General features: G+C 41.9%; 1 protein-coding gene and 1 non-coding gene across 9 annotated transcripts in view; both read left to right on the top strand.

Moving 5' to 3' along the window:
• Positions 1-27,542, top strand: part of IFT81 (intraflagellar transport 81) — a 142,800-nt gene that overhangs the window by 44,945 nt on the left and 70,313 nt on the right. For 2 of the 8 annotated variants that reach the window (XM_027124807.1, XM_027124809.1), the window contains 7 exons: positions 16,593-16,757; positions 17,281-17,384; positions 17,944-18,124; positions 21,710-21,799; positions 24,285-24,350; positions 24,664-24,774; positions 26,744-26,828. In XM_027124807.1, coding sequence (XP_026980608.1) covers positions 16,614-16,757; positions 17,281-17,384; positions 17,944-18,124; positions 21,710-21,799; positions 24,285-24,350; positions 24,664-24,774; positions 26,744-26,828 — 781 coding nt within the window. In that variant the 5' untranslated portion in view covers positions 16,593-16,613. Of the gene's footprint in view, positions 1-12,860; positions 13,060-13,692; positions 13,819-13,912; positions 14,026-16,592; positions 16,758-17,280; positions 17,385-17,943; positions 18,125-20,171; positions 20,296-21,709; positions 21,800-24,284; positions 24,351-24,663; positions 24,775-26,743; positions 26,829-27,542 lie in introns of those variants that run through there. The other 6 variants (XM_027124806.1, XM_027124813.1, XM_027124811.1 and 3 more) reach the window with 6 other exon arrangements.
• LOC113630093 (U6 spliceosomal RNA) lies at positions 18,399-18,506 on the top strand. Its single transcript, XR_003436814.1, has one exon. It is a non-coding gene; the product is annotated as a U6 spliceosomal RNA (small nuclear RNA).

The following is a 27,542-nucleotide window of genomic DNA, read 5'->3' as shown; positions in this document are numbered from 1 at the left end:
CTGGTGGCGCGGTGGTTGGGGGTCCGCCTGCCGATGCAGGGGGCGCGGGTTCGTGCCCCGGTCCAGGACGATCCCGCGTGCCGCGGAGCGGCTGGGCCCGTGGGCCGTGGCCGCTGGGCCTGCGCGTCCGGAGCCTGCGCGTCCGGAGCCTGTGCTCCGCAACGGGAGAGGCCACGGCAGTGGGAGGCCCGCGTACCGCAAAAAAAAAAAAAAGGGACTATTAATTGACACACCTATCCCCAACTCCAGATGTTGCTATCTGCCCTCAACCACCCAGATCATCACTGTTTTTGATGGTCGTTTTATTTGTATGTGAGTGCAATGTCTTTAAGACATCCCTGGGTTGGTTAAGATGCTGCAACAGAAAGGCACAACTCAAATTAGCTTAAACAGTTCAACATTAAGGAAAATTTTACTTCAAATAACAAGTAAACTCCAAGGTGGCACGTACAACAACTCAACAAGATTAGCAGAATTATCCTGCCCAAAATGTCAATAGTACTGAGGTTGAGAAACCCTGGGCTAGACTGATCAGTGCAGGGGTTGGGACTGGACTCTTCTTCCATGAAGCACACGGCAGTGAAGAAGAGGCAGGGGACACCACACAAAATTGGGGTTTGGAGAGTCTGAAAGAGGAAAGGGGGACATCTTCACTAAGAAGCTTTCGAGAAGCGAATCGACAGTCTCTGTTATAAGCCCTGGTGCTGTTAATTTAGCTCCCAGGGAGCTCTCCCTAGCTCACTGTGTGTGCCCTGCTGCTGGGAGTTAGGAGGATATATCAGAATTAACACTTGGTCCTTGCCTTCACCTTGCTTATAGTCTAGATGTTTAAACCAGACTCACATTACTTCCTTTTCACTATTATATTTTTTTTCTCAATTGTAGGAAAAACTAAAAGGAATAAAGAAAAGCCAGAATCACCCATAACCTATCAAAATAGCTCCCACTAACATTTTTGTTTATTTTGTCCTAATCTTGACCCTGCTTTCTAATTATTGCAACTCATGTAGATTATCCCCTCATTCATTCATTCAACAGCTATGGAGCTGAGTGCTGGTGTGTGTGGTTCAGATTCTCACTGTACTAGGAGTTCCCAGAAGAACAATTTCATTGTAGCCCGGAATGGGTGAATGGGGGGGGTTTGACCTGGGTCTTGAAGTCAATTTGAATGAGGAAAGAGGGTATGAGGGTGGCCTTCCCATGAGAGGAAGGGAATGTCCCAGGAACAAGGCAGGGGAGGTGGGTGTGGAGAAGAAGACTGGTGCATATTGGGAAGGCTAGAGGAAGGAGTCAGTGGTGGGGGAAGATTCTAGGTGTAATGTAGAGATTTCTTATGAAATTGCAGGGATAATTTTAGGAAGAAGATTCCAGAAGGGCTTAAAAGGATGGCAAGCTTAAAGGTAAACTTGGACGCTACAGGCACCAGGAGATGGTCTAAGTGAGTGAAGTAGGAGCAGATACAAGAAAGAACATAGGCTTCCTGGTCTACACGTTCCCCTTCAATAGGTACACGAGACAAAAGAATGTTATTCTAGGAAGAACGGCAGCACAAACGTGACGATAATCAGCAACTGACAGTGGCTTCCAGATCACACATGTTAGGGAGCAGGGGGAACTGTGGCAAACAGGTCAGTGCATGTCCCATCTGAAGCAGGAAGCCTCTTCTCAGCTTAAGCCAAGCTTCCACATAGTATATCCAGATTTCCAGAAATCCAGACAGTCCCAACAAATGTAATTGAGTCTCACTGGTTTTGATTGGCCTCATCCTGAAATATCTCGATTTTCAGATGTTGGTTCATTCTGCTGGTTTGTTTGTTTAGTGCTCTGTGAGCCAAACACAACTTGCCTGTCTGTCAAACTTAGCCCTGGGGATGCTAGTTTGTTGTCCCTTGGGTATATGCCAAGATGAATCTTAGTTGGAAGGATGAGAGTGTGGCTAGCAGGGAGATGTCCTTACAAAACCAAAGGATGGGCAGAAAGTTTGTGCAGGAGGACCTCCATCTTCTTCTGAAAAGCAATTCCATGAACATTCATTCAATCCTCACATCAACCCTATGAGATAAAGCAGGTTAACTCCATTACATGCATGGGGAAACTGAGGCTCAGAGAGTGCCCACTTTCACAAACTACAAACTAGATCCTCAAGACTGCACTCTTTACCTCCTTGCTGATGGTACCCAAGTTAGAGCTGACTTCAAAGTTCACTAAGAAGTTCAAGACATTGCAAGGAAAATGAACCCTTTTGCTTAAAGGATGCCAACCTGGCTTTTTTGCCCACTGCATCTCCAGTGCCTTTATCTCCTTGTCTTAAGGTGACTGTAACTACTGGGCAGCACTTCTCTGATGATGTGGCAGCCATGGATGGAGTGCACCACTCAGAACTCCTTCCTGAGTGTCTGCTTCGAAGAGCATGGTTGACTGACAGCACTAGTTCCCACCCCTCTGGATCCACCAAGCTCATGCCAAGGCCATACCTCCCCGGGCTGCTCCCAGCCAATAACAGAGCACACTGGGAGTGCTAGTGAAGCCCCATTGCTGCCCGACTTGGAATCCCTCTCACAGCTGACTGTGGCTGGGGAACTCCCTTTCAGCATGGCCAAAACTTTCTTAGAACTGTGCTGCTGTCCAAGGCTCTTCCTACCCAATCCTTCTGTCCCCCTCTCCTTCCAAGGTATCAGACCAGCATCACAGTCTGAACAGTCTCTTGCCTATTCTCACTCCCTTGCCCTTTATCCCTCATAGGCATAAATAAATAAATCCTCAGTAAATCTGCAAATTTGTGCTCAACGTGGTATCTGCTTCTCAGAGGATCTGAACTAACACAGATGACTTCCATTTTGTGAAATGAGCTAGTGAGGTCTACAATCATCCAAACCCAGAGTCATCTGTTGTCAAGGATACAGGTTTTCACACTGTAATGGTTAGGCCCGTGGGCTTTGGAATCAAAATGACGGTGGTGTGAGCCCTACATGCCAGTGGTATGACCTTAAGGAAGTTTTATAACCCCTCCTACTTCCTCATCTGTTGAAAAAAGTGATTCTCAACCAGAAGCAATTTTGTCCCCCAGGGACATTTGGCAATGTCTAGAGGCATTTTTTGGTTGTTACAACTGGAGGAACTGAGGGTGTTGGTTATTGCTACTGATGCCTAGTGGGTGGAGGCCAGGGATATTGCAAAATATCCTACAGTGCACAGAGCCGCTCCCAAACACACACATACACACACACACACACACACACACACACACACAGCACAGAATGATCCAACCCAAAATGTCCGTAACGCTGAAGCTGAAAAACCCCGTATAAAATGGAGATGGTAATGGTAGCTAACTCAAAAAACTGTTGTGAGGATCCAGGGGGATCACTTGTTCAATATCTGTCACTTCTACTCCCCCACTCCCTTGTAAACTCCACAAGGGCAGGGACCAGATGATTCTAGGTCAACATTCAGTATCACCAATGACTAGAACATGGAAGGTACTAAGTAAATTATTATGAACTGAAACATTACCAGATGAGTGCAAATCAACACGTTAACTATTATTATTATTATTACGACTATTATCATCATCATCATCATCATCATCATCAACAACAACACTGTCTTTCCAGACCCTGGCTCAGTGCATGGGGTATAATTGGTCCTCAATATTTGTTGAATGAATGAATGAATGCGAAATGAAGGGGTATTTACTCACTAACAGCAAATTTATGTGCTTTGGAGAGGTATTGGAAACTCTTGGGAAACAGGCCCCGTCTTTTTTTTTTTTTTTTTTGCAAAGAGGAATTTTTTCGTCAGAGAAATGACTTGCGAGGATTGAGACCTCGGCCAGCCAGAGTCAGGGGCCTGATTCAAAGTCATGTAGCGTTTAGGACGCAAATCTTACTTGGCCTAGGCTAAAAAGGAAAACGGGCCAGGTTTTGTGCGAACTCGCTGTGAAACAAGAGCTGTTTTCAGGGCCCAGGAACACTCTCTGTCCCATGTTTAATTTCTTCCATCTGTCTGGTATCTGACCTCTGCTGCCCTCTAAGCCATTGCCACATATTGTCTGCGCACGTTCCCATATAAGGTGATCTCTCTCTCTCTTTCTCTTCCTCTCTTCCCCTCTCCCTCTCTTTCTCAGGGTTGGACTGCAGCAGTACTTCCTCCACCCTGTTCTCCCTCTCTCGGCCTTCGTTGGCAGGCTCTGCTGTGAGGATGGATGGCTGGAGAGCGGGAAGGGGCAGGGGGCTGCCAAAGAATGTGGCAGGTTTATTTTTGTTCGGGCTGCATTCTTTGCCAGGCCTGCAGGCCCCAGCCACTTGGGGATGTCACATGCCGATAAGACAGTTGGGGGTGACTGAGACCTGTGGCTCAAATCTGCAACACCCCAGGTGTGAGACGTCATCACGGAGTGGGGGAGGGCAGGGAGTGGGGAAGGCAGGGACCCTGAGGTCATGGGACTCTCCTCTTCCCACTACCTTGTGCCTGATTCCCAGAAAGATGTCTGATCCTTCAGAGAAGCAGTTGCAGGAATTGAGATCAGTAACCACTTAGGCCCATCTCTGGGCAAAGCCCAGCCTCTGCGGCAGGGTAGAGAAGAGCCAGGTATCAGGGTGAAATTATTAGCTATGTGACCTTGGGTAAATTGACTGAGTCCTCTGACTCTCAGTTTCCTTATCTGTCAAAATAACATCAACAAATCTACTCAATACTATTCTAGTATCTTAGTCTAATGTAAACTCTGTGGCAGCAATTATTGTCTGTTTTGTTCACTGTTGTCTCACCAGCACACAGTAGGAGTTCAAATGTGTTAAACGAATTAAATGAGATAATTCTTTTAACTGCTCAGCACCTAATAATAACTCTTACTACCTATTCAACAACAACAGATGTTTATTAAGCACCAATTAGGTGCCAGGCCCTGACAGGTGCTGGGGATATAGCAGTGAACAAGACAGACAAGCCCTCAGAAAGCTTATATTCTCATGGGGGTGACATAATAAAGTAAATTAAGTTCTGAGAGTACTAAGTGCTATGGAAGATATTAAAAAAGGGATGTGGAAGAAGTGTGTTTTTTAAACCTTTTGACTGTGATTCACAGCAAGAAATATGCTTATTGTGTGACCCAGTGAACACCCATGCATGTTCATTAAGCAGAAATGAAACTTTCACAGAACAGCTGTGGTAGATTGTCTGTGAAGATATCTGCCAGCAGTTTGGCAAGCATCATTCCTGGTATGCACATGCCACTCCCCAGTCAATAGGTAGAGTCTAGGGAATTCCCTGGCAGTCCAGTGGTTAGGACTCTGCACCCGAGAGGGTCTTATGACTTGCTTTGACCAATGGAAATGATCACTGTACTTGTTCTGGGCCTCAGCTTTAAGAGGCCTGGTGGCTTTCACTTTTATGCCATTAGTACCCAGCTGCCATGTAAAGAAGCTCAGGTTAGACCACTGAGTGATGAAACACCACAAGGAGAAAGAGAGAGTCCACACGAGGGAGAAATGGCAGCCAGCACTGAAAGGAGGGAAGCCATCTTGGATGTTCCAGCCCCAGACAAGCTCCCAGCCTAACTTAGTCACATGATGACCCAGGAGATACCACATGGAGCAGAAGAGCTGCCCAGCTGAGCTCATCCACAGACTTGTGGGGGGAAAGGGTTTTTTTAAAAAATATTTATTTATTTAGGCTGCATTGGGTTTTCGTTGCTGCGCGTGGGCTTTCTCTAGTTGTGGCCAGCGGGGTCTACTCTTCGTTGTGGTGTGCGGGCTTCTCATTGAGGTGGGAGGTGGCTTCACTTGTTGCAGAGAATGGGCTTCAGTAGCTGTGGCATGCAGGCTTGGTAGTTGTGGCTTGCGGGTTCTAGAGCACAGGCTCAGTAGTTGTGGTGCACGGGCTTAGCTGCTCCGCAGCATGTGGGATCTTCCCGTTCCAGAACTCGAACCTGTGTCCCCTGCTTTGGCAACAGATTCTTAACCACTGTACCACAAGGGAAGTCCCAAAAGGTATTGTTTTTAAGCCAATAAATTTGGAGTGGTTTGAATGCAGCAAAAATATTTCTGTCAAAGAAATATTTACCCTTATTCTGTGTGATATTTTCTATTCCACTTAATTTCAGTTTTTAAAAATGTTAATCATGATTTACATTAAACTGATTTAATGATTAAACTGATTTCAGTACCCACTAATGGGCCATAACAGACAGTCTGCAGAGCACAATGATGGAGAATGACTGGTGGGTGTATTACTTTAAGTAACAGCGTCAGGAAAGACCTCCTGACCTCCTCAGATGTTAGATGAGAAACTAACATTTGAGCTGTGACCTGGCTGAGGAGACAGATCCAGGCTGGTGAAGATCTGGGGAAAGAACAGCCAGGCAGAAGGAACAGCAGTGCAAAGATCTTGAGGCTGGGATGGGTTTGTTTTGTCTGAGCAACTGAATGGAAACGAGTGGTCGGAGGAGTAGAGAGAGAAGGGAAACCTAGAATGAAATCAGACCTTATACCATGCAGCTCCTGGAACTTCAACCATAGGGAGCAAACACAGCTTGGAAGACTTGGGGTGACCTCCTAAGGGCCTGACTGCCCATCATTTTTTTAAAAAATTGAGGTGAGATTCACATAACATAAAATTAACCTTTTTAAAGGGAAAATTCAGTGGCATTTGGTACATTCACAGTATTGTGCAACCACTACCTCTGTCTATTTCCAGGTTTCCATCGTCCTCAAAGAAAATCCCATACCCTTGAAGCCTTTGCTCCACATTCTCCCACCCCCACCACCGCCCCAGCCCCTGGCAATCACCAGCTTGCATTCTGTCCTATGGATTTGGCTTTTCTAGATATTTCATATAAATGGAATCATACAATATGTGGCCTTTTGTGTCTGGCTTCTTTCACTTAAGGTGTTTTCAAGGTTCATCCTTGTTGCAACATGTATTCATACTTCATTTCTTTTTATGGCTGAATAATATTCTGCCGTATGTTTATACCACAAATTGTTCAGCCTTCCATCCGTTTGCCCGTCATTTTGATTCTATATTCCATCTATAGCACTCTTATAGACCTTGATTTGACGTCATCATCCCAGAAGGGAGAAAAGGTCTTGACAACATGAAGAAGAAGATTTGTGCCCTGCTGCTCCTGGCCTTTTCTTGTCCCACCCCATCAACATTTTCCTGCATGATTCTGAGCTTCCTGATGTCCCAAAATGCAGCTCCACTGCTGGTTACCCTTAAATACTCCCCCTGAATTCTATAAATACACCAACGCTCAGCTGGAAAAAAAAGAACTTGAAAGGCATCTGAAATGAAAATACACTTTTTTCCCATCATCAGCCAAGTGTTTTCTCTCCATCTTCTCCCTCTTTGATTCCAGGGTAAGCGCTTGGATTTCAAACCACTAGCCCTACCTGGGAAAGAAAAGAGTTTCCTTGGCAAAGCCCTTGTAGGCAGAGAAAGCCAGATAGCATGTTAACCCTGGCCCTCACACATAGAAAATCCCTCTGCCTCACACAGAAAATCACTTTGCCTCAGCGGCCTGATTTATGATCCTTCTTCCAGACTCCGCTGAGCCAGTTTTGAGACAGTTTAGTGGGTTGGTGTAAATAGCTTTGGGATCAGGGAGACCTGTGTGTGAATCTTGGCTCAGCCAGCTGCTGGCTATGTGACCTTGGGCCCTCTATTAACTCTCCAGGACTCAGTTTCCTTAATTACAAAATGGAAAAAGCAATACTGTCCTTGCAGACCTATTGTGAAGATTAAATGAGATGACGTGGGTGTGGGCAGTGTGCAGAAATAGAATTAGACCTAACTCCACCGATGCCTAGATCTTCAGCTGGAGAACCAGGGAAGCTTAGAGATGCGGCGGTGGCTTGGGTGGCCTCACAGGGCCTTCCTGCCCATCATTTTGACTGTATAATTCAATTTATAATTCAGTCCATCTGCCCCTCCAGATCCCCACTCTGCCATTTTCTCCCTTGGGAGGCCAGTCTGCATGGATGGTCTTCAAGGGGTTGCCTGCTCCTTTGGTTCCCTGTTGGGTTTAGCCAAGGGAAGGCCAGGCAGGAGATCAGAGAGTGGAAGGAGAGTGAGTTCAAGACTGGCTGTATCTAAAGGCTCCTGTTGGGTAACCTTTTCCATACAGCTGCTGTGTTGGGCTTCTGGTGCCTGTTCCCTTCTCTGGCTGCTTCAGGTTTAGGGATGCAATAGCTGCCTTTGTTGCTGGACCCTTGCTGGTTTCCCTAAACCCCGCCCACACCTTTATACATAGTCCTTTATTAAGCTCTCATCAGTTGTCCAGAATGTGCCATCTTTATCCTGCCAGGAAGCTGACTGATGCAGAGGTCACTCATTTTAGTTCACAACTCAGATTTGCTAGAGGAAGTATATTATTTTATAATCAACTGAAATCCAACTCTGAGCCCCCATCCTGTCATTATTGAGCATCTCTCCCTCACACACTTCCTGGGGGCTGCAAGTCTCTGGGTTCTTTTGCAGTGACAAGGCCTCAGAGAATCACTTGCAGTCTTCTGCTGATGGCCCATCGTGGTGCTTGCTTGGTCACCCACCCATCATCCCAGGCTGCCTGGTCCTTTTAGGTCCAATGGCATTGATGCTTCCATGTCAGACCTGGGACAAGGAAAGCTTGGGCCACACTGGAAGCCACCGGACTGATGGTGTGGCCTCCTCAAGAGCTGCCCCAAACTTACCACCTGTGATCCTTTCCCAATCTTCTTAGCATCTCTCTACTCTCTTCTTACTCTAATAGGAACTTTCCTCTCCACTCCCCCCTTGAGGACAACCAGTATAAGCTCCTCTAAAGACTTCAGACCTTTACAAAAGGCATAAGTACTGTTTCTAATTTCAGCCTGTAAAACTCAAGGCAATGCAAATTGCTTCAAGAGGAGGGGAAACAGAAGGAGTACACACATAAATTAACATTTTAATAAATTCTGACACATACGTGAAGTATTTAACAAAGTCCCTGACATACAGTAAGTGCTCAATAAGTGATGCTATAATTATTATTTGAGCACAGTAAGAATGTTAGGTGCATTCTATTTTTCAGCCCATAATTATAACCAAAGAACTAATATGAATTGCATATTATTTTGGCTCCTCTACATTACCCATTAATCTCACAAAATCCATTTTAAAAAACCATTTGACAAAATGTAGTACCAGGCACGCATTTAATAAGACCTCTGGAATCCCATCCATGCAGTTTAACTTTTCACATATTATTTACCTTTTAACATTTTAGGAAAGCAGATTCTGCTGCTAAACATACCCACAAGATTAAATTGCCAGAGCAGAGACAATTTAGGGTCTCTGCAAAGCTCAATTCAGGTTTTGGTTTAAATTTAATTTCTTTCATCTCCAAATAACCTAGATGGCAAAGGCATTAAATGACAATTAATGGATAACGGAATAACCTACTTCTGAATTTGTTCCTATGTCTGGGTCATTTTTCCCAGTTTTAAAAGAATGAGATAAAGTGGGCAGTGTGCAGAGTAGCCCCAGATGGGATAGCATCTTGAACACTGGCATTCGCTGAATACTCATGCAGAATCCAGAAATATCTCATGGTCAGGATGAAAGGTCTAAATTTAATACCAAAAACAGAAAATTGGCTTGGCTTCCCTGTACTCTGCACAGGAAAGTTCTTGTTTGAAAGTTCTGAAATAAGAAGGGGCTGGAGACATTAAGTTCATGGCATCCTCAGATTTTTACAGGGATTTGGAAGGTCTGCTGTTATCCCAAGACCTCATTTGGCCCATGATGGGAGTCTGCATTGAAGAAAGATAATTTGTTGGAAGGAAATCAGGGAGAAGATTCGCACTAACACACAAACTCTCCACAATAAGCAGACTCATTTCTGGTTTTGCTTACCCAACTTTTGAGATTTAACCACCTTCCCTGACCACCTGAACGGGGCATCTGTTGTTCTTGTTTGCACAGTGTCTCTACCTCTGGTAAGAAAATCCAGCCCTTTCTTTTGGGAAACCACCCTTACCCAATCAATTACTGTGTCCAGCAGAGTCATAACAATTGATTCAAGAATGATCTGACACATTTCAGACCAATGAGAATTTGCACTGGGAAATTGCTGGAACTATTGAAGCAAAGATTCTACTTTTATTGAGGATGCTATGCTTGAAGAATGTAAGCCTCTTGCTCCTAACAGCCCATTCAGAGAAAAGTGGGGACGAGAGACAGGAAGATGGAGGGAGAAAGAAAGTCAAGATGACATCACTGAGCTCCTGGATCAAACCATACCTGAAGGTAGTGATTTCCTTGGACTTTACAATTACATGAAATAATGACCATTCTCCTTATTTTTTTTATCTAGTACTAAACTCAGTCTTGAAAAAACACTTGACCAGGAGTGATTTTTTTTTCCCCTCTGAATAACCAGAGCAGAGGTTCACAACTGTGGATGGTCTTTGCAGTATCTATAAGGTTAAATAAGGGAGCTAGAAGGGGCAGCTTCCAGTTTCTCTCTCATCTCCTCCGCACTCCTCCCCACCTTCTCCTCCACTGGTGGCTGGTGAACATTTAAAGGATAATACCAAATAACAGCATTTTCTTTTAGTGCTTTGGTAGCAAGGGTAGAGTATGTTTCAACAACAGTCTGATTTTACAACCAAAAACTGCTAAAGAATCCATATCTTAGGTCCCATAGTCTGCAACCATGAGCACCCAAGAAGCCAAAATTAACAAGAATTGAAAGGAAAAGACAAATCCAAGAAAGGCCACCCCTCCATTTACCCATGTCCCTGATGTGCATACCTTGCTTACCTGACTTAGCTAATGGAAGTGCTTTATCCATGAGACAGTGGAGTTATGTACATGAATGTTCATAGCAGCACTGTTTTTTATAGCCCAAAGGTGGAAACAATCCAAATGTCTATTAATAGATAAATGGATGAACAAAAATCCATACAATGAAATATTATTCTACCATAAAGTGGAATGAAGTACTGATATGTGCTACAACTTGGATGAACCTTGAAAATATTACAACTAAGTGAAAGAAGCCAGACACAAAGAGCCACATATTTTATGATTCCATTTATATGAAATGTCCAGAAAAGGCAAGTCCATAAAGAAGGAAAGCAGATTAATGGTTGCCAGGGGCTGAGAAGTGGTGGTGGGTTTGCTTAATCACATTAAGCAAACTGGGAGATGATGGCTAAAGGGAATGGGGTTTCTTTTTGGGGTAATGAAATGTTCTTGGATTAGATAGTGGTAATGGTTGCACAACTCTGTAAAGATGCTAAAAGCAACTGAATTGTATATTTTAAATGGGTGGATTGTATGTATGTGGATTATATCTTAATAAGCTATTAAAAAAAAGAGTCAGGGTAGGAGTGGGAATCTTTCAGAGAGGCTGTCTCACATGACTGAGGCTTCCCTTCACCTGTTAAAAGTGTCAACTATAGTTCAGCCAAGAGGCAGCTTTGGGGGTTTACAAGGAAGACTCAGTAAAGCATCTAAGGAAAAAAAAGCCTTCGTGTGTGTGGCTAAGCTTGGGATGTACTCAGCAATGCCTCCACTGTTGTGAAATTGTTGCTTGGTAAGCTCTTCTTGGATACCTCAATGAATCTTTTTATCTTAAATGAATCAAGGGGTGGTTACAAGTGGTTACAAGTCTTCCTTTGGTCTGTGTGTGGGTCTGATAGATAGGCAGGGACCCAACATGTGCAAGGCTGCTCAGTGTCTCTCTTCTTTGCTCCAGATTGGAATATAAGCTTCTCAGTATATGGATCCCAGGAAGCATGCAGACTGGCTTCCAATTCTTTCCTGTGTTCCAGAGCAATCACATTAAGCACAAAATCAAGTTTGAGTGCAAAGAGTAGATTCCATTGCTTACTTGAATTGACACGTTCTTATAACTGTAATAGCAGCAACAGGCAGAGGAGGAACTAAAAACTACTAGAAAAGCCACTCTTACCTTTGTATAGCTGACATCTTTAGACTATAGAAGGAGCAAATCTAACCATCTCATTTTTTTTAAAAAAAGGGGACAAAAAAGGTAAAATGTCCTTAGCTCTTCCAGTATCGGGCACTGTTCTAATCGCTTAACCCATATCGACTCATGTAATCCTCGTATTATTATAGCCACATTTTAGAGATGAGGAAAAGAAATCTCACGTGAGGCCATACAATGGCAATCCAATACCCAAATCCAGGGAGCCAGGAGAATCTCCTAACACACCCAATAGGATCAAGTAATTATATAATCCCTGTTTGCACCTTTTATTGTTTCTCTTAGAGTTATTTAATTTTTCAAGGTTTTAAGTGTTGCCTCCTCCAACTAGTCTTGAGCATCTGTGAGCTGGGACCTGTCTTAGTTTCTCTCCAAGCGCCCTGCAGCCAGCAATGTACCCATCTTGGAATGTTTTGTTCCCTCTGCCCAAAAAACTCTCCCCTTTCTTGTTTGGCTAATTTTTACTGACCCTTAAACGTCACATTGTCCGATGGAACCTCTCCTAACAGTACAATCCCTTCAGCTCCAAATAAACTTGTGACCCTTCATCTGGACTCTCCCATCATTGGGTCCTTCTTTATAGCATTTGTCATAGTTATGTTGGTGTTGCCTGTTCAATTGTCTCTCTTCTTGCATAGACTGTCAGCTCCGTGAGGACAGGGGCCAGGTAATTCCCTGCCTTCCACTGCATCCCCAGCAGCCAGCAAAGAGCAGGGCCTACAGGAGATGCCTAATATGGAATTTTTTTTGTTTTGTCTTGCTTTATTTTGTAAGTCTGATGCTAAATCTGTAGTTGGTTTCTTCCAAGATGTTTGAGCAGGCAACTAAGTTTTCAGGGTGTGAGGAATTTCATTTTTTTTTCTTCTCATTTCTCCATTGCCAGCTGACATCAAGGAGTACAGAGGTTTCCACCCTAATAGGGGCAGTTCAAAATACCATTCATCAATTAAACTCTCCCCTGAAGCCAGTTAGTGCAGTCCCGGGATTCTCTCGGCTCCAGTCTTCCTGGCCTCCTCTGTGATCTAGACATGAAGATCTCCGCCCCCCACGCCTACCTCGTAGAACGTGAACCGCATGAAAATGTAAGAACTATATTCATGTCTGCAGGCGCCTAAAAATAGACTCTCAGAAGCCAAAGAGAGCCTTAGGCCATTTCCTTTTCTTTTTAGGCTCTCAGAATATTAAAGAAACTCTGGATGAAAAAAATTAATTCCCAGTACGGGCTATGTGGCCCAATAATGTGACAAAGAAGCTGACATCTCTATGATGAATGTGCCTTCTGTTAATCTACAATTCACAGAAGAGACTACAATTGTTCCTACGTGTAACCTAATTTGGAGATACTTATGTCAAAAATCTAAATTTGAAGCCCAGGCCAAATGCTTTCTCAACCCAAATCCCACTGGCCCTGCCTCAAAGATGTCATCACCGATGTTTGGTGAAGGAAGGAGGGAAGGAAAGCAGGAAGGAGGGAAGGAGGAAAGAGCACACGAATTTAACATGGGTGAAAAACGAAGAGAGTGTTTCGTAAACTGCAAACTGCAGGACGCTGGGGAAAGTTTATTGCCACGGTAACAACCCGCAACTCTCTAAGCTGTCCGCAGTGGCTCAGAACCTGTGAACCTAGTTTGCAGGTGGGCCCCCCTCCCTCCTTCTTTCGCCTCCAGGGCCTTGGCCACAGAGCGCGCGCCCGGGGCCTCGCGGAAACGCGCCGACCCTCCCGCCCCCGGAAGTGATGTGTCCACGGCCTAGCAACCGTTGCCAAGGAGCTCGTCTCTAGGAACTCACTAGAGCCCGGATGCCTCCGGGGGGGGGAAGTGGTTTCGTGAGGAGAATTTGAGGTAACTTCGCCAAGCCGCGGTCGGAAGCTCCCCCAAACCCCTAAGTAGGAGAGAACTCCTTCCTTTCCCAGTGCAGCACCTCGAGAACGGAGGGGTAGCAGCAGTTCAACCCCAACATCGGGGGTCGGCCCCTGTGGTGCCTCGCAGTGTTCCGGGCGGCTCCCCCGCGGGATGAACCGCAGGGGAGCCCAGAGCAGCCCTCGCGAGGTGCCTGGGTCTGACGTGGGGTCCTCTGTCCGCTCTCGCGAGCCCCGGGGCGTGAGGGGGTGGGGGAGATACTATTTTGGGGAATCTTGGGAGGCTGCTGGTCCAGCGTGCGTGCCAGCCTGGGACCAGGGCAGCGTCGTTTCTGTGCCGAGTTGTGCCAGATAAACGCATGTCCTGGTTTCAGTTCTTCTCCCCCACCCTCTCGGGTTCTTATGTGGGTGAGTGCTTGTGAATTAGTGTGGCGACTTTCCTTTGGAAGAGGGAGAGTGATTGCTTTTGCTAATTTTAGAGCGCAGAGCCCACTGGGCACAGACAACCTACCTGTTCAGTACATCTTTGTCTCCTGGGAACGTTTTACTTGTTTGTCCAAGTATTCTGTTTTTGGGAAGGGAAAAAAGAATATATATCTGTGTGTATATGTTACGTTTTGTGTATGTGTAATTTCTACATGTATATAATTTCTAAAGAGTTAAAAATTAATATATCTGTGTGTGAAGGTTGTGACGTGGACTTATACTTAAAATACTTTCAACAGTGGAAAATTTGCATCTCCAGTGTGGATTTTTATTTCATTTATGTAAAGTTTTCCTTTTATAGCTTAAAGGAAACAGTATGGAGGAAACCTCAAAATTTTAAACCACATTGGTTATCTTTTCTACCATCTTTTGGCTTATTTTTCAAAAATAATCATTTACTCATAATTTTATCATACTTATGAGGAAATGATAATATTTTTACATTTCAATGTTAGGTATCTAGCTCCACCCACCCACTTTAAAAAACCTATTTCAGAGCAAGGTGCATGCAGCTCCAATGAATGTCTTAAATAAAATAGCATCTCTTCATTTCATGGTTAGGCGCTATTAGGGAGCACTGAAGTATTTATTTCTCTTTTTTTTTTTTTTTTTGCGGTACGCGGGCCTCCCACTGCCGTGGCCTCCCGCATTGCGGAGCACAGGCTCCAGACGCGCAGCCCCAGCGGCCACGGCTCACGGGCCCAGCCGCTCCGCGGCATGTGGGATCCTCCTGGACCGTGTTCGTGGGCACGAACCCGTGTCCCCTGCATCGGCAGGCGGACTCTCAACCACTGCGCCACCAGGGAAGCCCTCTTTATTTCTTTTTTTAGTAGTTCATTTTTTAATTCATTTTTAAAAATAGCTACTCTAAGAAATTGCCTGTCTGCAAATTTCTACCACTTTTTCTCATACTAAACAAGTGATATCTGTGTGCAAGAAACACTAATAGCCTTGGTTAAACTGTTTCAGCAGTTAAATAATCAGGTAATCAATTTTTTAAAAAGTTATGATCTTCCTCACTGCCACTCTATTTAGGCTTATGCTTATTTTCTGGCCTTGGGCCTGTGAACAAATTCAGTCTAGTGGAAGAAGTCACTGTTTTAGATGCAGTGGATATTCAGAGATAGAATTAGGCACAGATATGTCCTCATGGAATTTACAGTTTAGTAGAGAAGAGAAACTGTCGGTAAGTAACTAGTACAGAACGGAAAAGTAACTCCAGGAGAGCAGTGCAGATAAAGTGGTCAGCTTGGAGGGCAAATGCTGCTATTCTGATGCAGAACTGGGGGATAGCTTGAGAAAGATCTCCTAGAGGAACTTGGATTTGGAGGGCAGGGCTTGAAACATGGTTAGGATTTGCACCTCTGGAGACGGGGGAAAGGGAGAACAGTCCTAGGCAGAAAACACAGCATTAACGGAAGGCAGAGATGGAAAAGCTATTTAGGGAGCAGTGCTTATTTCAGTCAGCTGAAGTTTGAAAGGGTGTAAGGTAACAATTGGAAATAATATTGAGAAACTGTAAATTGAGCTAGATCTTAAAGAGTCTCAAAATCCAAGAAGTTTGGACTTTATTTTGTAGGCAATGAGACGCCTACAAAATGATTTGGAATGGGAGAGGCAGAGACTGGAACTATTGAAGGCAAAGGAAATGAAGGCCTTAATTACTCAAGGGTGGCAGAGTTGATGCATCAATGTGTGAAGAGTACCTGGTGGAGGAAACCCAAAACAAAACCAAAGAGTGCACCCCCAAGGCTGAAGCTTGCAGCCTCTACCCAGCTTCAGGTGGTTGTGGCCATGTACCTAGTGAGTCCAGGGTTGCCAGATCTGATTTTCCAGAGAAATTGGTAATTTGGATTAATGTGGGCTGCTAATTAAAAAAATATATATATTAGAAGTATGTTTACAGGCTAACAAGTTTTTACCTCTAGGTAGAAATTGTGAAGCTGAGTGGGAGAAATGTTAATGTCGGTGGATTTTGTATTCATTTGTCCACATTAATTCAGTGTTAATTCAGATGATTGCTATCAGATGCATATACAAAAACAGGTCATTAAATATTAACAGTATGTACTGTAGCATTCCTAAGAAAGTCTGCATACTCTTTTTCTTTCAACAAAATAACCCCTTCACAGCATTTTATATGCCATGTAGAATACTTCCCATGCCTACTTCCTATGAACTTAATACTGACTTTCTGTTGACTGTTTTTTGTTAATACAGAACTTTTGTTACCAATATTGAGGAATTTTTTTCTGTATTTTTACTCTTTAGTATAAATTATAAGACCTAATTATGAGTGATCAAATCAAATTCATCGTGGACAATCTCAATAAGGAGCCTTTTAGGAAGAGCTATAACTTAATCACATTTGATTCCCTGGAGCCAATGCAACTATTACAAGTTCTCAGTGATGTTCTGGCTGAGATTGACCCAAAGGTAAGAGTTTTCTTTTTCTCTGTGATGAAAAGGGTGGCAAGAAGGCCAGTTTCTGCCATTAAATATCTGTGCATCTAGGGCAAATTATTTAACCTCTCTGGGCCTAATTTTCCATGCCTGTAAAGCTGTAGATAGTAGATGATCTTTAAGGTTTCTTAATAGCTCAAAAACTAAATTATCTACTTATACCTTATTTAGAAATTATTTGTCTACTTCCAAACATAAATAGATTTGGTCCTGGAATGAAGATGCTTTTACGAAAGGTTTTATTGTGTTGCAAGTTGGCTCATGTCTCTCATACACTGGTCTTTTCCACTGAGACTTTTTTAAGCTTGACCTTCTTAATATGAATCCTGATTGTAGTTGTATGTACCCTCACTTGGAATCTGGGGGCCTCCATACTTAATGTTTTTGAAGAGACCATTGTGACTGTTATGCTCTAGCAGAACAATTTTGTCAGTGAGTTTAAATATTGTACTTTGTTAGATATACAATAATAACATTTTTTCAATTTCTTTGTTAGCAAGTTGTTGATATCAGAGAGGAGATGCCAGAGCAGACAGCCAAAAGGATGTTGAGCCTTCTTGGTATCCTTAAATACAAACCTCCAGGAAATGCCACAGACATGTAAGAATCTGATCAAGTGTTGCTTTCTTAGAGCTGTGCTTTAATATCGAAACCTTCACAGTCAGTCTTTCTGGCAATACCTGTTTCCCCTAAGTCAGTGGCCTCAGAAAATCACTGAATTTCAAAATAATCTTGAATTCTTAATGTTATTTTGTCATGCAGGAGTCTTAAGTGAGTCAGTTCTTTCTCTTAATCAGAAAAGTCAGGCAAATCCATGATTCCATTTTATCATTTATCTGCCATCCTAGACAAAAACAATGACTTAAACCTGTCCAGTCAATGAAGTGAAGTATCTAGGCTGACTGTACCGGTTAATGGTTCCAAAACAACCTCCCTGTATATTCCAGTGATATATTAAAGGCCTAATTTTATGATTATTGTTAATGTGCAGACTGACTTTAGATTAGCCTTGGTTTTATCTTTTTAAAATAATCATGGAAAGCAATCAGGAAATTGTAAATTGGATTTTGAGCAAATGTTACCTCTTTTCAAGGTTTACTTATAAGCCTTGTGTGTGTGTGTGTGTGTGTGTGTGTGTGTGTTTATTTTCTTTTTATAGGAGTAACTTTCGTCAGGGTCTGGTGATTGGAAGTAAACCTGTGATTTACCCAGTGCTCCACTGGCTTCTTCAGAGGACTAATGAACTGAAGAAAAGAGCATATTTAGCTCGTTTTTTAATAAAACTTGAGGTACCAAGTGAGTTTCTTCAGGATGAAACCGTGGCTGATACCAATAAACAGGTATACAATATATAAATGGTATTTTTAAGCTATCCGTAGTGGATTTCAAGGTGCACACATTCAAATATATATTGATCTCACTTTAGTTTATTTGCTGTCTCCGTATTTCCAGTGGCATCAAAAGGTAAAACAGTTATCAGCTAATGTTCAGCTGTAATCACTTATGAAAATATTGACTTTTGCACACAAATACCTTTTTGGTGATAGAGTATGTGGATAGAAAAAAACCCCCTGAAATTTGGATCTTAGAATAATTTATTACTTAAGAATTGTGGTGCTCTCTCCGGCAGCACATATACTAAAAATTGGAACGACTCAGAGAAGGTTAGCATGGCACCTGTGCAAGGATGACACGCAAATTCATGAAGTGTTCCATATTTTATACTCAGCCATAAAAAGAAACGAAATTGAGTGATTTGTAGTAAGGTGGATGGACCTAGAGTCTGTCATACAGAGTGAAGTAAGTCAGAAAGAGAAGAACAAATACCGTATGCTAACGTATATATATGGAATCTAAAAAAAAAAAAAAGTTATGAAGAACCTAGGGGCAGGACAGGAATAAAGATGCAGACGTAGAGAATGGACTTGAGGACATGGGGAGGGGGAAGGGTAAGCTGGGACAAAGTGAGAGAGTGGCATGGACATATATACACTACCAAATGTAAAATAGATAGCTAGTGGGAAGCAGCTGCATAGCATAGGGAGATCAGCTTGGTGCTTTGTGACCACCTAGAGGGGTGGGATAGGAAAGGTGGGAGGGAGACGCAAAAGGGAGGAGATATGGGGATATATGTATATGTATAGCTGATTCACTTTGTTATAAAGCAGAAACTAACACACCATTGTAAAGCAATTATACTCCAGTAAAGATGTTTAAAAAATAAATAAATAAATGTGGGTTGAATAAAAAAAAAAAAAATGAATTGTGGGTAGTTAGGATCCTGGGCTTGGGACTGCAGAATACTTTGTTGATCAGTTCTGTGACTGTATAATTTGTCATCCAAATCAGAGAGGAAAGGGGTTATCATAATTACACTGGAGCAAAAGGTATAAATTGACAGTATGCCAGGCGAATTGGTACATGTGAGCACCTTCAAAGATTGTGTGTAGACAAAGAAGCCAAGCTTATGATCTCAAAGGATGTTCCAGTCAGGCAGAAGGTAGAGAAGGGACCAGGAATTTGTAATTTCAGTGTACTTTCCTCTCCAGAGTTTTGGGGTGATACTGGGTTCTGGCCTTAAGGTCTTAAAGCTCTTGACTACTCAGGATCTGGCTGGTCTGGCTCCTGGTCCTGGGATTTCAAAGCACATTGCTGATCAAAGACTATGGAAAGAAAGAATTTAGGCTTAAGATTTCAAAGAACTTTGATTTAAAAGAAAAAAATTTGCCTCTGTTTAGTGTTTGTGCTTTTGTTCTATAGTAGATATGTAGGCCGTTTTGTGCCAGTTTGTTGTGAGTAGTCTGTCAATCTGTCCCTCCCAATAGATTATGAGATCTATGAAAACAGATATCATGTCTTATCCATCTTTGTTTTCCTCCAGAGTTTGGTAGGGTTGCTTCTATATGGTATGTGCTCAAAATTTGTATTAATCGAAACAATCAACTAAATGTTTTTTCATCCATATATTTTGGATGAAATATGTTTCATCCATAGCAGTCACTCAAAATAGAGTCAGTATTGATCTCTTAAGACATTTCTAGGGTTGAAAGATTTATGCAAATAATTATGTCAAATGTTACAGTAGATGCCTTGAGAAAAGTATAGCAGAATGAGACCACTGCAGCCCCTACCTTTGAATGCTTTACCTAATGTAAGAAATAGAGAGGTGTAAATATGAAATATTTTATTTTATTATTTTATATTTTATTTTATTTATTGTAAATATGAAATATTTTATCCTCCCTACCCTCCCACATCAATAAATTTTTTTTTTTTTTTTTGTGGTACGTGGGCCTCTCACTGCTGTGGCCTCTCCCGTTGCGGAGCACAGGCTCCGAACGCGCAGGCTCAGCGGCCATGGCTCACGGGCCCAGCCACTCCGTGGCATGTGGGATCTTCCCGGACCGGGGCACGAACCCGCGTCCTCTGCATCGGCAGGCGGACTCGCAACCACTGCGCCACCAGGGAAACCCGCACATCAATAAATTTGATAGAAACCAATTCCTCTGGAGTAAGGTTATTTTATTTTATTTTTAAAATAAATTTATTTATTTATTTGCCTGTGTTGGGTCTTCGTTGCTGTGCGCAGGCTTTCTCTAGTTGGGGCGAGTGGGGGCAACTCTTCGTTGCGGGGCTCAGGCTTCTCGTTGCGGTGGCTTCTCTTGTTGCGGAGCGCGGGCTCTAGGCACGTGGGCTCTAGACCGCCGGCTCGGTAGTTGTGGCGCACGGGCTTAGTTGCTCCGCGGCACGTGGGATCTTCCCGGACCAGGGCTCAAACCCGTGTCCCCTGCACTGGCAGGCGGATTCTTAAACACTGCACCACCAGGGACGTCCCTGGAGGAAGGTTATTAATAGGCTTTTACTAAACACGCCCAGCTAATTATTAATGGAAGGATTAATAATAAGACATGTTTGTCCTCGAAGCATGTTTGAAGTATATGTATAAAATGACTTACACATTTAGCCATTTAGCAGAGAGCCTAATAAAAAATGAACATTGTGGGCTTCCCTGGTGGCGCAGTGGTTGAGAGTCCGCTTGGCAATGCAGGGGACACGGGTTCGTGCCCCGGTCCGGGAAGATCCTACATGCCGTGGAGCGGCTGGGCCCGTGAGCCATGGCCGCTGAGCCTGCGCGTCCGGATCCTGTGCTCTGCAACGGGAGAGGCCACAACAGTGAGAGGCCCGCGTACCGCAAAAAAAAAAAAAAAATGAACATTGTCTTTCTGAATGAAGAGTTTTAGAATGATTTACAGACTTGCAGAATATGATCAGTCAAGAAAAAATATTATTAATTTTCTGTCATTATCCACAAAAAGACCTATTTTTAAAAAATTTTGGATAAGAGTTGTGATTTTTTTCATTCAACTACTTTTTATTGCACACCTGTATTGGTTATGCACTATGCTAGGCCCTAGGAATGTAGAAGTCTCCACAAGTAATATGATTCTTATCCTCCTGACTCTCACTGTCTAAAGTAACTAGCAATTATAATTTTATATGATATTTACTCTGATATCATGGTACTCTGATATGGAATAGGTACAGGGTTAGAGAAGGCTTCTTTGAGGATAGTGGTGTCTGTGCTGAGACCTGAAGGATTAATAGGAGCTATCCTGGCAAATGGTGAGGGAGTCATAGAGTATTCTCAGAGGGAATAGGGTGTGTAAAGTGAAGGTGGAATATTCCAGGGATTGAAAGAAGATCAACAAAGCTAGTGAATAGAGTGTTAGTTAGGGAAGTAACCAGAGAAATCTTTAGAGGCCAGATTATATACACCAACTTTTTTTGTGTCCTGTATAAATGTTTAAGGATATATTTAAATGCTGTTCTATACCGATTAAGTAATCACTTTAATAGATAACCTGATTAAGAAAAGCCTACTGGATCTAGTCACTAGTTTATAATTTTTTAACTTGTTCTTTTAGTATGAAGATTTGATGGAAGCCTTTAAAACTTTGCATAAAGAATGTGAGCAGCTCAAGACATCTGGATTTTCTACAGCAGAAATAAGAAGGGTAAAGGAAAAAAAACATAATAACCATTTTTTGGGGAACTTGAATTAAATTCAGTATGAGTCTTAAGATTATGTGGAAACTAGTGATAGCAAATGGCAAATTTTCTTTTGTAGGACCTTTGCTGATTCTTTACTGAAGAAATTAATGAGGCCAGGGTAACTTCATAATTAGTTCTTATGTACTATATAGACCATTACCATGGATTAAAAGCAATTAAAATTTGGGTCTTGGGCTTCCCTGGTGGCGCAGTGGTTGAGAGTCTGCCTGCTGATGCAGGGGACATGGGTTCGTGCCCTGGTCCGGGAAGATCCCACATGCTGCGGAGCGGCTGGGCCCGTGAGCCATGGCCGCTGAGCCTGCACATCCAGAGCCTGTGCTCCACAACTGGAGAGGCCACAACAGTGAGAGGCCCACGTACCGCAAAAAAAAAAAAAAAAAAAATTGGGTCTTTATCTAATATATATATATGATATAGAAAAAAAATATATGTGTGTGTGTATTTGGGATCATGCTATACATAATTATTTGTTTTTTTAATCATTACATGGGAATATATTCCCATTGTTATCTTTCTACAGTATGATTTTTCATGACTAAATTTATATTAATTAATTATTAGTATTAATTTAATATTCTGTGGTATGGATAGTCTAACAATTTTTGGTGTTTTGTTTTCATTTTTTGCTGTCATAGATAATGCTGTGATTATCTTCTACATAAATTTATTTGGGGGTACCTGCGATTGTTTCCTTAGAGTAAATTCCTAGAAGTAGAATTGCTTATTAAAGCATATGAGAATTTTTAGGACTTTTGATGTATGTTACTTAGTGTTCTCCAAAAAATGTCTTTATATTCTTGCTAGGTGTGTAAGTTCTTTCTCTAAACAATTGCTAATTCTCACTTTCATGGATTTTGTATTTTTAGAAATCACATCTTTATCTTCTCATTCAAACAGGAAACATTAGAAGTTGCTTCCTCAGGGAGGCCTTCCCTGATTCCCTAGATAGATTAGTTCCCCCCAGTTCTTTCTGTTTCATAACACTCATTACACTTATGATTATTTTAATGCCTGTCTTACCAACTGTATTTAAACCCAGTGAGGGCAGGGACCACGTCTACATATCTTGTTCACCACAGTATCCCCAGTGCCTATCACAGTGCCCTGCATGTGGGAGGTTCTCAATAAGAGTTTGAGAATGTATGTATGAATGTATAAGAAATGAAAGATGAACTCATAGCTAATGGAAAAGAAAGACCCATAAGTAGATAGTTATCGCAAAGTATGGAATAAGAGTGATGTCTATCTATGGTTCCTCCATTATGTCATGTGAGTAAACTAAAATGATAAAATAACTTAGCGTCTGTGATTTTAATTTTATTAATTATTACCAAAGTATTTTTCAACATATTCTTTGTAAAGAAGTATGATTAAGCAAAAAATAGAAAATAATTCACTCAAAATGCCATGCTCTAGTGATAACTGCTACTGATATTTTAGTGAATATATTTAATATATTTTTCTTGGTATTGTATTATATATAAATGTTATAATCTGCTTCTTTCAAGTAATGTCATATCATGACTTTTTCTCATGTCATTCAACATTCTTCATGATTTTTAGTGATTTTCATTGTGTTGTGCCATGATTTACTTAATAATCCTCAGACATTTGGGTCATTTCCAAATTTTAGATATAATTGACATCTATGAGGATCTTTATAGATTCCCAGAGGTGAAATTACTGAGCCAGAATGCATACACATTTATTTTAAGACTTTTGATATTGTTCTTCAATATAATACCACCAGTAGTAACAGTGCCTATTTCCCCAAATCCTGTCAGTACTGACTACCGTATATATTTTTCCTTTTATTATTACTGTGAGAGTTAGCCTATTAGTTTTTTGGGTTAGGAAGGATTTTTTGTTTGTTTTCACTAGAAACTATTGTGGAGCTGGTTAAAAGACATTTTTGAAATCTTTATTTTTAGAAATGGAATTGGTTAATTGACAAAACCAGATACAAATTTATGTCTTGAAAACACCATAGCCTTAAAAATAATTTTGGTGGAAAATTGACAGAATATATAGTTTGGTATTTAACAGAGCAGACGGGATGTCAGCAGCTGTTGTTCATGTTTTTAGACCTGTACACTTTCCATTATAGAAGATTTTTGAAAAATCATGTGCCCATATTTGGAATCAGAACACAAATGTCTGGTTGGCAGCTTTACCTTACTGCTTTGTAACCTGTTTCAGTTGCTTTTCTAGATGAACACCAAGCTACCAAATAAATTACCCTGCATAAAGAACCCTGGGGTGAGGGGTGGGAATAGAAATGCCCTTCATCCAAAAGAGGATCTTTGTTCCTTAATGCTCTGGTTATAAATGATGGAAATGGTAGATGCATAATCATGTAAAGACCTTATCTGAATTCTACAGACAAAGAATACTTTTTCTTATAACGTCTTCTTGACTACTTTTTAGGATATCAGTGCAATGGAGGAAGAAAAGGATCAGCTCATTAAGAGAGTTGAACGTTTGAAGAAAAGGGTAAGGCAAGAATTAGCACTGTAAGACTTTGGGCCCAATTCCCAAGGGCTTGCAAAGATTTAGGAACGCAAATAAAGATTAAGCAAGGCATGAGTGTACATCGGAGGCTGGAGTCAAATACATTGATGGAAAGGGAATCTCCTTAGGCAGCAGCCCGAAACTTGTTAAGGACCTGGAGTCTGAAACTTTAGTGTCATCTCTAGGGAATACTGTTTACCAAAAGGAAATGATAAGTGGATGTCTGAGTCACATGACATGCTAATGTCTTTCTTAAACCTGATAGTAATATATACTATTTATTCCCTCACTGTAGGTGGAGACAGTTCAGAATCATCAACGGATGCTTCAAATAGCAAGGCAACTTCGAGTTGAGAAAGAGAGAGAAGAATTTCTTGCACAACAGAAACAGGAACAAAAGAATCAGGTACCCACATAAAAGTTTATATTCTCATTGTGAAAGAAATAGTTCCTGCTGATCATTCAAATGTAAAGAAAACTTTTTAGAATTGTAGTTCACGATTCCCTTTGTTAACATGATGAAATACTCTTTTTAAGAGTATTGTGTGGTGAGCTTCCCTGGTGGTGCAGTGGTTAAGAATCTGCCTGCCAATGCAGGGGACATGGGTTCGAGCCCTGGTCTGGGAAGATCCCACATGCCGTGGAGCAACTAAGCCCGTGAGCCACAACTACTGAGCCTGCACATCTGGAGCCTATACTCCGCAACGGGAGAGGCCGCAAGAGTGAGAGGCCCGCGCACCGCGATGAAGAGTGGCCCCTGCTCGCCGCAACTGGAGAAAGCTGTTGCACAGAAACGAAGACCCAACACAGCCAAAAATAAAATATAAAGTAAATAAATAAATTTAAAAAAACAAACAAACAACAACAAAAAAAGAGTATTGTGTGGCACCAACAGCAAAAACAATACCATCTTTTGGGTTCTAGTCTCTGTAGGTATCTATACACTATCTTTTGGCCCATGCTTAACTCATGTTGTTCCAGCATTACAGAATATCCATTGTAATGTTAAGCAGTAAGATTAACTGCTAATAAAACTTCTAGAATCTCTTAAAGGGTGTCCTGAGATTGTGGGGCTATGAAAAAACATCCATTTTATTCCACTGATCACTGTATTCTTTACACTTTACTCCATGGGCAAATAAGCAGATCTTGAAAAGGCTCAAAATTACCCACACTCCACGTTTTTAGACTTTGCCTTAAAGAAAAAATAATTTGGCCAGAATTTCTTTTTTTAAAAAAATTTATTTATTTTATTTATTTATTTTTGGCTGCATTTGGTCTTCATTGCTGCATGCAGGTTTTCTTTAGTTGCAGCGAGCAGGGGCTACTCTTTGCTGTGGTGCACGGGCTTCCCATTGCAGAGGCTTCTCTTGTTGTGGAGCATGGGCTCTAGGCACACGGGCTTCAGTAGTTGCGGCGCATGGGCTCAGTGGTTGTGGCTCATGGGCTCTAGAGCACAGGCTCAGTAGTTGTGGCGCATGGGCTTAGTTGCTCCACGGCATGTGGGATCTTCCTGGACCAGGGCTCGAACCTGTGTCCCCTGCACTGGCAAGTGGATTCTTAACCACTGCGCCACCAGGGAATTCCCGGCCAGAAAGTATTTCTTCTATTTTATTAAAAATCTATCTTAGGGCTTCCCTGGTGGCGCAGTGGTTGAGAGTCCACCTGCCGATGCAGGGGACACGGGTTCGTGCCCCAGTCTGGGAAGATTCCACATGCTGTGGAGCGGCTGGGCCCGTGAGCCATGGCCGCTGAGCCTGTGCGTCAGGAGCCTGTGCTCTGCGACGGGAGAGGCCACAACAGTGAGAGGCCTGTGTACCGCAAAAAAAAAAAAAAAAAAAATCTATCTTAACACTGAGTAGACTTGTACATTAAAAATATATTTCAAATCAGCTTCATTTCCTACTAAGTGAGCAGTTTAGATGTTTGGCTCTTTTGGAACTTGGCTTGGCATCATAATAGTTACCCTGCAGCAGTAAGCTGCATTGCCCACGCCCTGAATGGTTACTTAGCATCAGTTTCTGATTCCTGAGCCATCATTTCTGAGAATACTAGCATTCCTTAGAATAAAGAAAACCATGTTTTAACAAGAAAAGCCTGGTGCATATACTTTTCTAACCAGCATTTTTCCTTGATCACCTAATTCAACAAATAACTAAAGAAAAAGTTTCTGAAAGCTTTTCTTTTAAGTTTTACATGAGAGGGTATTGAGCGAACCAATTACATTTTGGGTTTAGCTTAGTAATTTTTTAGTTCTTATCATTTGTTCCCTTTACAGCATAATAATTATGTGGAACTTGTATTTTTCATTGCATGTCTATGAATGGTAGGTTTCATTAGACTAAGGAAGTAATAGATCTAATTGTATTTTAAAGCTATTTCATGCAGTGCAGAGACTGCAAAGAATACAAAACCAGTTGAAAAGTATGCGCCATGCAGCAGCAGATGCGAAGCCTGAAAGTAAGTGGAAATTATATGATAATCATATAATATGATATAAGTCATCATATTAGCGAGAATATTAATTTAAATCAGTAGTCTTCCTTACTAATGGGAACTAATTATCATCAAGTGATAGCTCAGCATTTTAGGGCATCATTTCCTAGCTAGCAAGTGACAGCCCTGATGAAGACATCCTTAAGTGTTCACCTGTGGTTTTTAAATTCCCTTTCAGTGTTTTGTCAGAGGGTGAACTAATGAAAACCACGATGGAGAGAGGCTCTCTGGTGTGTGAATGTATAAAATACTTAGAATGTATTTTATGAGAATGATGGATGGAAAAAATGTGAATATTGTTTTAGTGCCAGGGCTATAAAGAAAAAGAGTAAAATGCTGGACCCTTAAAACTGAGTGTTGTTTCATATTTGGGGTTGTGCTAATGACATGGGTATCCCTGGCTCTGCTGGCACATTAGCTTTACATAGAGGATACATTGTTCTGATATCCCAGATTATACCACCAAACCTATCCTAGGCATTTTTTAAGTGTGCTCATCAGAAGGGAGACCATGTAAATTGGAAGAGCAGTAAAAAGTTCTCATTGGTATTGGAGAAATATTTCAGTATAAATATCCAGCTATGGGAAGGTTAATTTATCTTTTTCTAGTATTCTGTGAAATATTATACTCTAAGATATAATATACAGAATGACTGTAATAAAAAAGACAGTCAATAA

Source organism: Aethalodelphis obliquidens, unplaced genomic scaffold (genome assembly GCF_003676395.1).
Source record: "Aethalodelphis obliquidens isolate GAN/ISIS:26980383/991018 unplaced genomic scaffold, ASM367639v1 scaffold28, whole genome shotgun sequence".
NCBI lineage: Eukaryota > Metazoa > Chordata > Mammalia > Artiodactyla > Delphinidae > Aethalodelphis > Aethalodelphis obliquidens.
The sequence above is the reverse complement of the archived record's forward strand: the minus strand, read 5'-3'. Positions and strand labels throughout refer to the sequence as shown.